The following is a 12,739-nucleotide window of genomic DNA, read 5'->3' on the forward strand; positions in this document are numbered from 1 at the left end:
TATATATCAACAAGTTGTTCACATGTAGAAAAAAGAAGAAGATTGCTGTGTGAAGAATTATTGCTGTAAGAGACTTCACTCTTGGTATAGTATGATATATTATATATTGTATTTTTATCCATCACTGCTTATTTTCTTTTCATTTATCTATTTTATTTTTAGTCTTTTATTCAGTTCTTAATATTTTTTGTGATACTATTTCTTAATGTATTTTTCCCCAGCTTCTTGATCCAGAACATCTTTGGTTTTAGAAGCCTTTCTGGCACATTTTCAATCTATATTTGGGTTTCTGTATATTATATTATTTTTATTTTCTTATTCATAATTCCTTATATTTTTCCAATTTAATACCATTGCATAAGTTAACAGTCAATTTTGTAATTATATATTTTATATTGATATATATTGTTAAGAACGTCTTTGCCTTTTGTAGTCTTCTAATGAAAGGTTCTATGCCCAAAGTACACTGAGATTTTTTGGGGGGGAAACAATTAATCATTGGAAATCTCTGCTACAGGGTGTGGTGATGGCCACCAGCTTGGATAGCTTTAAAAGGGGCTTAGAGAAATTCATGGAAGAAATGTCTATCAGTGGTTACTAGTCTTGATGACTATAAGCTACCTCCAGACTCAGAGGCAAGATGCCTCTGAATACCAGCTGCAGGAAAGCAACAGCAGGAGAGAGGACATGCCTTCATTTCTTGCCTGTGGGCTTCCCAGAGGCATCTGGTGGGCCACTGTGGAAAACAGAATGCTAGACTAGATGGGCTATGGGCCTGATTCAGCAAGGTTGTTCTTATGCAATATTTTCTTCATTAGATCTTTACTACAGCTTGTGAGGTTATGTTTTTGCTTCCTGCTTTTCTGGTGCTGCCCTCTTATTTTTGTTGTTGCTCCCGTTTTCTAAGAGCCATGAAGAGATTTTCCTGCGGGGGTGGTGGTGGGGGGAGGGTGGATGGAATGGTAGATAGACTTATCTTCAGCATACTAGGAAGAAACAAGATACTCACCAGTTCCTTTGACTGAAGGCAGGTATGCTTGTTAGGCTCTGGTCAGTGGCTGGGTAATACTGAGCATAGGATGGACGGGTGTAAGGGACGGATGCACGTTTCTCTTCCTCATAGCTCTTCTTGGCTGCTTTCTTCTCTGCCTTGGTGAGCTTGTGTTCCTTACGATCAATCAGGAGTGACTCATGCTGGAAAGGCTCCTATGGACAGAGCACAGAGAGGTACTATTTTAAAACTCACTCCTTTACCAAAAATATCCTAGGACAGCAAAAAGTGGAACAACATGGCAACAACCCTCCCCTTCCCTTATATCAGTAATTCATCCATCCATGCTCACATGAAGCATTTCAAAAGCTGTAGGCACTATTTTAAATAACTGGGATTTAAACAGCCCTACCCATTCCATAGCATTTGGCAGTTTCTGTCAAAGATGCCAGAAACTTGCATGCAGACTAATGGCAGCAGCATATTTTTAGTCTAAAGTTACAACACAGGAGGAGGTGAACCAGAAGGAATTGACAGCTTGGGATTGAACCATAAGGATTTGACAAGCACATGGTCAAACATGGAGAAGATCATGTATTCAATGAAAGAATCTGTATGCATTCAATGAAAAAATTCTGAAGAATAGAAATCATCAGGAGGTTGTTCAAATACACAGGAGCCCATGTATCAAAAGGTATACTGTATACTCTTCCATATAAATATTAGAACATTTGCAACACAGAACACACCCACGGAGCTTGCCACTACACAAATTTGATAACATTCTTATATTATGAAATGTTGCACTTATTACAAATAGTACTAGATTTCTCCTTATTGGAGAAACCTGAATTAATTCATTAAGAAACCTTAATTCTTTCAAAGTCTGTATGAATGACCTGCATCTGACAAGCAGGTACAGCATTTCATAATATGTCAGAAGCAGAGGAATTAGTTATCTAATGAAGTAGATAAGCTCTTCCAAAATGTAATTAATAAGATTTATAACTATAAATATAAATTTATAAGCTTTATAAATGTATATAAGTGTGTGTGTGTGTGTGTGTGTATGTATGTATATATATATATATATATATATATATATATATTTATTTATTTATATAACGTGGACCACTGTTAATTCATCGTTAAGCACTAAACACTCAGAACATACTATGCTCATAGATGTGTTTTACAGCTAGCTTGCACATTATAGAGTCTTCTTGGGGGGGAAAAGTGTTCTAACCTTGGTGATGAGATGAGGGTACTTGAGACAGGCCAGCTGCAAGACAGATTCCTTGAACTTGCTGGGGCTGAATGAATCCTGAGCATGGTCTGGCTCTTCTTCCACAAAGTGCAGCAAGTTCTCCACCTCCCTCCGAGTGAAGTTCAGCACCGGATTCAAATCATCCACAACACGATCTAAAGAACAGAAGATATATACTGATCAGAAGAGAAGATGGAATTGCTGTTCTTGTTCAGTTTGCACTTTCAATAGCATTTCTTGAACTGTGACATTCGCAAGTGTCTGTTCTTCTACGAAACGTCAGAGAAAGCAACACAAAGCTACTGCAGAGGCTGCAAGACAGTGATGACTTGATAGAGGCATGGAAAGTTTGACTTACCTGACATCCCTTGCTTGGAAATCTGACGGTCATAGATTTTCTTCTCCAGGGTGAAATCAGAAACTAGTCTATAGATGTGGCAGGGCTTCTTCTGTCCATAACGATACACCCGACACACTGCCTGAGCATCATGGCATGGATTCCATGAAGCATCAAATACGACCACTCTATTTGCACCAATTAGGTTCACACCCAAACACCCAGCACTAAAAGAAAAAACAACAATTACTATTACCAAAGTTTACCAAGATTTTCTGTTTTGGCTGTTCTACTACACCTGTTAATTCTCTATGGTTTGGGGCTGCGCTTTCTCCTCAATCTCTGGTATAAATTAGTTTGATATTAGCAATAACTTCTGAAAATAATGAACATCTGAAAAGATCACCATGGATTTCTAAGGGTTCTTAAAATAGTAAGATCTGACCAGGGCTGCCATTAAACCCAGACCTGGGGGGTCCAGATACATGCCCAATCTCCTAGAGGTCCCCATGATTTTTTCCCAGGGAAGACTGTGCCCCTTTTATACTTCTGGAATTGCTTTGGCTAGGGTTCTAAAATTTGGCACAGATTTAGGACAGGTTAGCAGGACTCTGTATATTGGTTCTAAAATTGGGCACACATGTGGGATATTCTAACAGGATTCTGTGTATTTTTATTTCAAAGAAATTGGTCAATCCTATGATTTTTTAAAATGTATTTTCCCTTACTACAGTAAAGCTGCCAGAAAGAGTTATCTCTATCAATAGAGTACTTCACACTCAGTGAAAGTGGAACTAACTGTTATATCTGTATAAATAAACACTCAAAAACAAACAAACAAATGCACTATACTCAAGTTGGTTTGTGATCCAACAAGTCTGCATGAGAACTATGAAGAATGGGGCTGGAGTGTTGTGGTTTTAATTTTTTCCCTTACAAATGCATTACATGTCCAAGTTGGTTTTGTGTTTGAACTGTGGAGCAAGGGTCATATGTTCTGTCTCGGTTAGTTTGTGAATGGTCAAGAAGCTGTGTGTATCCACTGGGGCTTGCATAGTCTTTTTGTTTTTTGGCAAATGCAAACCCAGACCTGTGGGTTTGTGAGGAAATGTATATATACAGAGGGAATGCTTATTTTGCAGGGAGTGTAACTAGCTATGCCCTTTTGTGGGGTACTTCAGTGTGTTCACTGAAGCCTTTCAGCCATGTTCTTCTGTTAGCCTGTTTGGAAGAGAAATGCTGGCTGCATTCCAGGCAAAAGGTCATTCTGGCAAGGCGTTTTTCCAAAAAGTGCTTTCCAGGTTCATTTGCAAAGAACTGCAGTAAGCCAGAAGAAATGCCCCTTTGATTGTATTACAGCACAGGCAGAGAGAGATGCAGAACATACCAAATTAAAGTTGAAAAGAGGCAAAATGGAAAGTAATGTAAGCATGCTTCCACTTTCGATAAGCTCAAGGTTGCACAGACCTTCTTACTTCATTTCCTCCTTCCTGTTATCAAAGTTAAGCAAGTGTATGCTAGAATGCTTGATGTGCCCTACCAAAAGCTATTCCAATGATTGCCCAGGGGAATCACTCTTTTCAGGAAACTTTCTTTTGTCTATAAAAGTATACAAGGAGCCACCTGACATAACTTTATCAATACCCAATATCCATGCCATATCAGCAACAGGAACTCCTGAAGCCAGGAAATTCTTGAAGGAGACCATCTACCAGTCTCCTCAGACAATGCCTCAGGGTATTTTTTTTTGGCTTATAAAAACTCCCCACAAACATGGAATCATGCTTTTGCCACCTAGCCCTTTTGCTGGAGTGTTTGCCCCCTGCAACTGCCATCATGCTTTTTGCCACCTAGCCATCTTGCAAGCTTGCACTCTGCCTGGGGTGCCCTTGCACTTGAATCAAGTGCTTTTGCCTTTTTGCTTTTGCTGGGATCTCACTTTTGCTTTTTGCATCTGCCACCTGCAATTGCTTTTGCCTTTTGCCAGATTGTCTTCTGCATCCTGCATTTGCCACACTTGCCATCAGACTCTGCATCCCATGTTGTCTGGATGCACCCTAATGAGCTCGCTTTATGCTTGAGCTCCCTGGTGAGCAGGATTTCCCCAGCTAGATACAGATAGCTCTAACAAACACTTTTACTATCTCTCTTTTCTTTTACTCAAAAGCCTTTTTCATTTCCTGTACCCCCATTATCCCTCAATAAAATAATTCTTTGTTTTCAAAGTCATGTCGCCATTCTCTTCCTTCCTTCCAGTGTGTCCACACCATGGCTGCAGTCCCGCAGGACTCTGATTATTTTCTTGTTGTTCACAGGTCTGCACCCATTTGAAGCAAATTTTCCCCACTCTAAGCAAAGCATAGACAGAGACTACAGTAGACACATGTCCAGCAGACCCCGGTAACAGGAGATCCTCGTAAGCTCATTAGGCCCAGGGTCCAAAATAACCTAGCTGTACCCCTAGACCTGACTGTGAAGTTTTCATTCCCCTGGATCAAGGCACTGTCTCCTCAGCCAGTCAGCCTGCATAGTATCCATTCCCTTGACGGCCACTGAACTGCAAGATAGGAATGAGGCTATGGAGTCCCGCGTATCCATCACAGACAATTCCATGCCCTATTACTGTGTTTCTCAACCTTTTAAGAAGCAAGTATCCCATAACTTTGTAAAACTTAGAAGTACCTCAAGTTTCCAGTGGAAGTTATATTTGCAGTAATGTATGCCATATATTGGAAGAAGGGCTATGTATTTAGAGCTGTGATGTGCCAGATATCTAACCTAGTGTTGGAAGTGCTGCCATCTTTTACTATGGGATGCACAGCTTGAGTCTAGAGGTCATGATGGCCAAAGCTAGGAGGGAGAGGGAGGGAGGGAAAGAGAAGGGACAGGTGGCAATCTTAATTGTGAGGATGACCCTTAGTAGGAAGGAAAACTGGCATCAAATCCAGATGTACTGCAGCAGGGAAATTAAAAAAATATTTCTAAACTAGCCAGCTAAATTGTAGCAAAGATTTTATTCCATCTCCCCACACAAGAAAAAGAGTTTCAAACCTACTGGACCAATTTAAGTGCACGTCAGCAGAAAAGACACACACACAAGCACACAGCCTCAAAAAACCGCTCAGTGTGTGTCATCCCTGAACCTTGTTTAGTATAGTTTCTGCCAAGAAAACTGAACCAGTACTTATAGTTTGGGGAGAGGGAGGTCTTTAGCCTAATGGCACAGCGGGGAAATAACTTACCTAGCGAGCAAGAGATTGCTGGTTTGAATCCCTGCTTGTATGTTTCCCAGACTATGGGAAACACCTATATTGGGCATCAGCGATATAGGAAGATGATGAAAGGCATCATTTCACATTGCACAGGAGGAGGCAATGGTAAACCCCTCCTGTATTCTACCGAAGACAGCCACAGGGCTCTGTGATCGCCAGGAGTCAACACCAACTCGAGGGCACAACTTTACTTTAAAAGCAGATTTAATTTATTGATGCTAGCTTAGACTTGCTTCAAGAAATCAAGAATCCTAAGCCATCACCATAGAAAAGGAGAGTTAAAACACTCTCCTGGTCTTTCACAATCATATGCTATGCACGCATATGAACAGCATTCAGAGACAATTGAGATCCGTATTTGTAAAAGGCAATTTTACAAATTTAACCGCCCCGAGCCATTTTGGAAGGGCGGAATATAAATCAAATAACTAACTAACTAACTAAATAAATGTCCTTCGTTTGATGCTGAATATCAAAGCTGAGAGCAGCTGCTTTCACAGACTGAATTGTTCTCTAAAAGCTTGAGTAGTAGTAATGATTTTCAGTTGTTACAGAATCACTCCGTATATATATTCTCTTTACAGCAGAAACACAGCTCAGTTGAGCCCACATGGCACAAGTGTGAGATTCAGCTTTCTATCTCAATATCTGTTTCACTGACTGCCCAACTCCAACAGCCAGCTTCTGGCCAATCAAGCCCATTATTTCCCTCTGAGGCAGGCTTTCTCCTACCCAGCTACTTGCCAGCCTATAGCCACCATTCCTTCCCCAGGCAAACTTCCTCCCTTCTTTCCCCAAAAGCTATTGGCCAATATTCCTGAGGCAGGCTTCCTCCCTCACTTAGACCTCTTCCTTCCATCTAGGCAGGAATCAGCAGCAAAGGCAAGCAAACTCTCTCCTCTCCATCCTCCTTGCTGGGCTTCTTTCCTATCTCCCCTTCATCCTAACCCCCTCCCCCCGGGGATGTGTGAGGCAGCTCACTTTGAGCCAGGCGCAACATAGAGCTGGCCCAGTTCAAGCAGTCAGAGTTCGAACCAGACTAACTCTTGGTTCAAATAACTGGCTCACAAGGTTGTCTTGCGGGGTGGTACATTTGTAAAGGGGAATCTGGTGAGGATTTCCCTTTACAAATAAAAGGCATTCCTTAGAGTAAATGAAGGGGTGGGGGAGGGGAAAAAAAGGTAATTTTTACCTTTAACATTCAAGCACTGGGGGCGGCCACGGAGACATCTGAGGGGGCAGTGGAAGCCTCTGCACATGCACGGAGGACCGAACCAGACCACAGCGGGCCCAGGCTGTCATTTGGGAGGCCGGTGGGAGTGGGGGCAGGTTTGGAGGAGCCCACATGGTGGCCTCCGATATCTCCTCCACCATCATCCCAGATTCTGAATTTTAAAAGGTAAGAACTACCTTTTATCTCGCCCCTCCCCCATATTTACTCTAGGGAATGCCCTTTACTTGTAAAAAAGGATCTTCACCAGATTCCCCTTTACAAGTATGCACCCCACCCGCCTGAGTTGGCCTGCGGGTCAGTTTAGCCCAGTTCGATGGCCAAACCAGACTGGAGCTGGTTCAGCTGAGCCCAAGCCTGGTTCGGTTTGAATATGGTCCGGATTTATTTCAAACCAGTCTCACAACCGGATCACTCATCCCTAACTCCTTCTTCCCACACCTGTGTTTTACATACATCAAGGAGTACACATACCAAAGGGTGGGAAACTATGCTTTATTGCATCCCATTCTTTGTTCACAGCAGGCGGAAAACTCACCGTGTAGAAAGGAGAAAGAGCCGAACAGAAGTGTTGCTGGGGTCATTGAACTGGTTAATCAATCGCTCTCTTTCTGAGGCTGAAGTACTTCCATCCAGCCCTGCCCAACAGGAAAGGCAGATGAACTGTGTTATTTTCATAGCATCCATCAAAACAAAACCACTATGTATGATTTCATAGCTTTTCTAGTTTTTCTAGTTTTCAGAAAATAGATTTCAATTTAATAGGGGAAAAACAGGTATCAGATTTTTAAGATTAGAACTAATCTAGAAGCAAATAATTAATACTAGCTGAACCCACACAGAGCATCTTTCCACTAGGACTCTGTTGCTCTCTTTGCCCCCCACCACAGCTCCTGCTTTACTGCTCAGTCACCCACTCTCAGCTGCCCCCTCCCCATCACTCACTCACTCTCTGCTCATTCTCTCGCCCCTCCCCGCCGCTCGCTTGCTCACTCGCCTCCTCCCTGCCGCTCACTCGCTCATTCCCTAGTCGCTTACTCAATCACCCCTCCCCACCACTCGCTTGCCCCCCGCCGCTCACTCGCTCGCCCCCTCCCCGCTCACTTGCTTGCTTGCCCCCTCCCTGCCGCTTGCTCACTCACCCCTCCCCTGCCACTTGCTCGCTCACCCCTCCAGGCTGCTCGCTCACCCCCTATCCGCTCCTCTTCCATATCTGCATATGGAATCCCCACTGCCCAATCACCACAGTACTTCTGCTCCATTGCCTCCGATTGGTAAAGCACTGTGTGGGCTAGAATATATAGATTCTAGATGATGCAAGGACATGTTGTACTTACTGTAATAATTCACATTTCGGACCCAGTTATGAACTCCTTGTGCATCCAAACCTGGGGGAGAAGGCACTGGTCTCTTTGCCAAGAAATCCTCAATGACAGACAAGGTGGAGAGGCTTTGGCTGCAAAAGACAAGATTTCCACTCAGACAATTACTATCACAATCCAGATTAAAGGAATCAAATTAGCTTCTGAGTTATAAGCCAACTGCTCCACGTTGAAAGGGGATCATGTTTATTGTTACCACATTAAAACAATGATGAAAAGAGGGGTGGGAACAATTTTCACAACAAGGCTAGAACAAGAAAAAACTCACACTAAAGGTAGATATAGGCTAAGTATTTACTTCTAGACTTATACCTCATATTCTATGGGTATGGGGTTCTCAGACCTTTTGAAACTGTAGCCCCCTAAAGTAATATATAAAGCTACATGATCCCCACTATCTATGTTTTACACTACTGGCTGACATCCTGATTAATGATGTGTAGAGCAGAAACATGCTGCTGATGGTGCCACATGTTTTCAGTCTAGCATAGTGCTTCAGAAAAGCAAATACAAAATAGACATGCATGCCTTGAAAGAGAGACAGAAGAGAAGAAGCCCAAGCGAGGAAGCTCAGACCATCAAGCTCCTGAAGAGAGATCCCCAGTAGTCTGAGACAAGTCTCCTCTTTTATTATTTCTCTCTCTCTCTCTCTCTCTCTCTCAGGAGCATTTGTCTTAGTATTAAATTGTTAACTGCCTTGAATACTTTGGTGAAAGGGCAGTATAGAAATAAGTAGGAAAGAATCTTCATCATCTTACAGAATGTGAAATTAAGAGCTGGCCAGGTGGACAGAGAGTCCTACAAATGGGCCTTTGTCAGTTGCAGTGTCCCAAGACCTTCTGGACATCCATCATACTTCAAACAAGGGCATTCACAAGAGGGACTCCTTGATCTCAGAGAATGAGCAGAAACACATTGGCAGAAATGCTCCTTCAATAACCAGGGCTCAAGTTGCTTAGTGCTACTAAAGATTAAAACCAGCAACGCATAATGTGGCCCAACAACAACAGTACAGTCCTTTAAAAGAACAAAAGTAATATGGTCTCTTTAGTCAGCTCAAGCTAGAAGGTTGGCTATTGGATTCTGGGCCAGCTGTAGTTTCTGAGCCATCAAGGGCAGCCTAGGAAAAGAGTGTCATATGGGATGGGGTGGGGGGAGAACCTCTACAGTTTGGTAATGTAAGAGTGCTCCAGACTCTCCTTCCTTGAAGATGTTGCTTAATAAGTAGTTTATTTTAATTCAGTGGTATTTATTTATTCATGTGGTTAAATCATATTTTTAAAATGTTTTCTTACAAGTGAGGAATTCAGAGCACAGCCTGATGAAGGTCTAAAGAATCAATATTGTCTCTTACCTGAAGACCAATATTTTGTCTCCAAGTTTCACACTTTCCTCCACAAGATGAAACAGCAATACCATCTTCGGTGAATTCTGCAAGACTCCTGTCTGGTAGTCACACAAGATGTCTTTAGCCTATAAGACAGTCCCATAAAAAGAAAGACTTGCTGTACATCTTAATTTTCCACTTAATTCTACCCACTTCTATTATTTTATAATTCCTCTGTTGCTTCCATGCTTCCTCTCAAACATGCTCAGAAACAGGATAGTGAGCTTGATAGATAACTGAACCAGTCCAGATATGAAGAAATTCCTTTCATTCAGAAACAAAATTATGCCAAAAGTCTTTAAAAATCTGATAAAAATAATCAACATCTACTATATAAACTCTTGTTCCCTCCTCATGGCAAATCTTTCACTGTCTGTTCTGTCTTTCATAACAAAGGACTGTCAATATGAGGCACCTAAATGACAGTGACAATTGATAAGTTATGTGTTCCCTTGCAGGGCTCTGTAAATCAACCAAAATCATGTTCTCAGCTACAACTCTCCCTGCAATACCCTGAGATGTTGCTCCTCATTTCTTATACTTTCACTATTCATTCAGAGTTGCAAATGTCAACAGCCCTCTGAGGAAAGCACAGACAATTCAAGTCCCCAGGTCTTCTGAAAATATTTAAGAATACAGGAGACACTAGTTTTTTGCAAGGGTTACATTCCCAGCTACTATCACGAAAGCAGAAACCGTGGCAATGAAAATCTTGAGCCTATGGGAATCTTGGGATTAGGTTCCTCTGTGCAAAGAAAGTGCTAGAAATCACACACAAAAAGAGGAGTACAGCACTAGGGGCGTGCACGGAACCGCTACACTGCGGTCCGGTACTGGGGTGGGGGGTAGCTTTAAGAGCGGCGGGAGGGTTTACTTACCCCTCCCGCCGCTTTCCCGCTCTGGCGCCCGTAATCTTCAGAGTAATTGGGGCGGCAGGATACCTCCCTGCCGCCCCTTCCCCGCTGCTGGTCTGCAAAAACTCCCAGTAATCCTTTACGCGCTGGTTTTTGCAGACCAGCAGCGGGGAAGGGGCGGCAGGGAGGTATCCTGCTGCCCCAATTACGCATTACATTACGGCGCCACAACGGGAAAGCAGCGGGAGGGGTAAGTAAACCCTCCGGCCGCTCTTAAAGCTACCCCCCACCCCCGATCCGAACCACCCAGGTCCGGACCGGTCCGGGACCATCCCTATACAGCACAGTACCTTGGACCCTCCAGGCCTCCAGTAATGCCCCCCCAAACCTCCAGGTCCTCTTAATTCCACCCAAAAAACACACTAAAATATCAGAAAAAAGCCCCAACATGGCCCCATGCTGCCTCCAGAAGCCAGATATGCCACTGCAAGTCTGTAACACCAACAGGAACCATGAATGGGCAAAATTCACTCCCATGATAATGAAAACTGGGTATTATTGCCCAACCACGAACAGCTGAAACTGTGATGGGAGAACCTGCAAAAAAACAAGGGTATTTATATCCCACCTTTCTAGATCAAAAAACAGAAACAATAAAGATGTCTCTTTGTCAGAGATCAGAGCAGCAACAGCACAAAATGCTTATATCCCTCTTTGAAGGACAGGAGACTCTTCATAACAAATGGGGAAGTTACCAAAGGCAGAGAATAATGCTGCTGCTATGTAGAGCTCTTTCACATATGACAATTTTCTTACATGGAGATACTGTTCTGTCTCAGACATCATATAGAACCATAGTTTAATACTGATTTCATGTTATGTTCATACGCCTCTGACTTGCAGGCTCCCCGATCCCCTTTAAAACATAAGAACAGCCATGCCGGATCAGGCCCATCTGGTCCAGCACCCTGTTTCACACAGTGGCCCACCGATGCCTCTGGGAAGCCCAAAGGCAAGATGAGGGTATGCCCTCTCTCCTGCTGTTGCTCCGCTTCATTTCCAAGCTAAAAAGTCCCATATGCTGTGCCTCATAAGGAAGGTGCTCCAGGCCCGATCATCTTGTTTGCCCTCTTCTGCACTTTTCCATGTTTTTCCTTTAAAATTGTCCTTCTTAAGATGTAGTGACCAGAACTGCATGCACTACTCCAAATGTGGCTGCACCATATATTTTTATACGGGCATTATAATATTAGCATTTTTATTTTCAATCCCCTTCCTAATGATCCCACCATGGAATTGGCCTTTTTCACAGCTATCGCACACTGAATCAACACTTTCAATGAGCTGTCTACCATGACCCCAAGCTCTCCTGGTCAGTCACCAACAGCTCAGATCACATCAACGTACATGTGAAGTTAGGGTTTTCTGCCCCAATATGCATCACTTTACACTTGCTAATGCTGAACCACATCTGCCATTTTGTTGCCCACTCCCACAGTTTGGAGAGAGCCTTTTGAAGTACCTTGCAATCTCTTTTGGATTTCAATACCCTAAATAGTTATCCAGTTATCAATCCACACAAAAACCTGTCCCCTTATCCCATGACTGCTAGGTTTTCTCAGGAATCTTTGATGAGGAACTTTGCCATGCTAGTTCTCCTTCAGCAGGGACCATTCTTCTATATGCTTAACAATTTTATCTTTGAGAATGTTTTCCATCAATTTGCCTGGCACAGATGTTAACCCAAACAGCCTGTAATTTCCCAGATCCCCCCTGGATCCCTTTTTGAAAATTGGTGCATTGGCTGCTTTCCAGTTCTCTGGTACAGAGCCTGATTGCAGAGATAAATTACACATTTTTGCAAGGAGGTCAGCTCGGCAATTTCACAATTGAGTTATTTAAGGATTCTCGGGTCGATGCCGTCTGGCCCTGGAAATTTAATAATTTTAAATTTTTTCAGACAGTTTAGAACGTCATTTCTCATCACCTCTATCTGTCTCAGTTCTTTAGCCTCTGTC

General features: G+C 42.9%; 1 protein-coding gene across 10 annotated transcripts in view; it reads right to left on the minus strand.

Moving 5' to 3' along the window:
* The window catches only part of RAD54L2 (RAD54 like 2), a 166,150-nt gene that overhangs the window by 11,554 nt on the left and 141,857 nt on the right, over positions 1-12,739 (minus strand). For all 10 annotated transcript variants that reach the window (XM_053294311.1, XM_053294312.1, XM_053294309.1 and 7 more), the window contains 6 exons: positions 9,835-9,953; positions 8,436-8,554; positions 7,637-7,736; positions 2,617-2,822; positions 2,238-2,413; positions 1,010-1,206 (listed from right to left, as the gene is read on the minus strand). In XM_053294311.1, coding sequence (XP_053150286.1) covers positions 1,010-1,206; positions 2,238-2,413; positions 2,617-2,822; positions 7,637-7,736; positions 8,436-8,554; positions 9,835-9,953 — 917 coding nt within the window. The remainder of the gene's footprint in view (positions 1-1,009; positions 1,207-2,237; positions 2,414-2,616; positions 2,823-7,636; positions 7,737-8,435; positions 8,555-9,834; positions 9,954-12,739) is intronic.

Source organism: Hemicordylus capensis, chromosome 2 (genome assembly GCF_027244095.1).
Source record: "Hemicordylus capensis ecotype Gifberg chromosome 2, rHemCap1.1.pri, whole genome shotgun sequence".
Lineage (NCBI taxonomy): Eukaryota > Metazoa > Chordata > Lepidosauria > Squamata > Cordylidae > Hemicordylus > Hemicordylus capensis.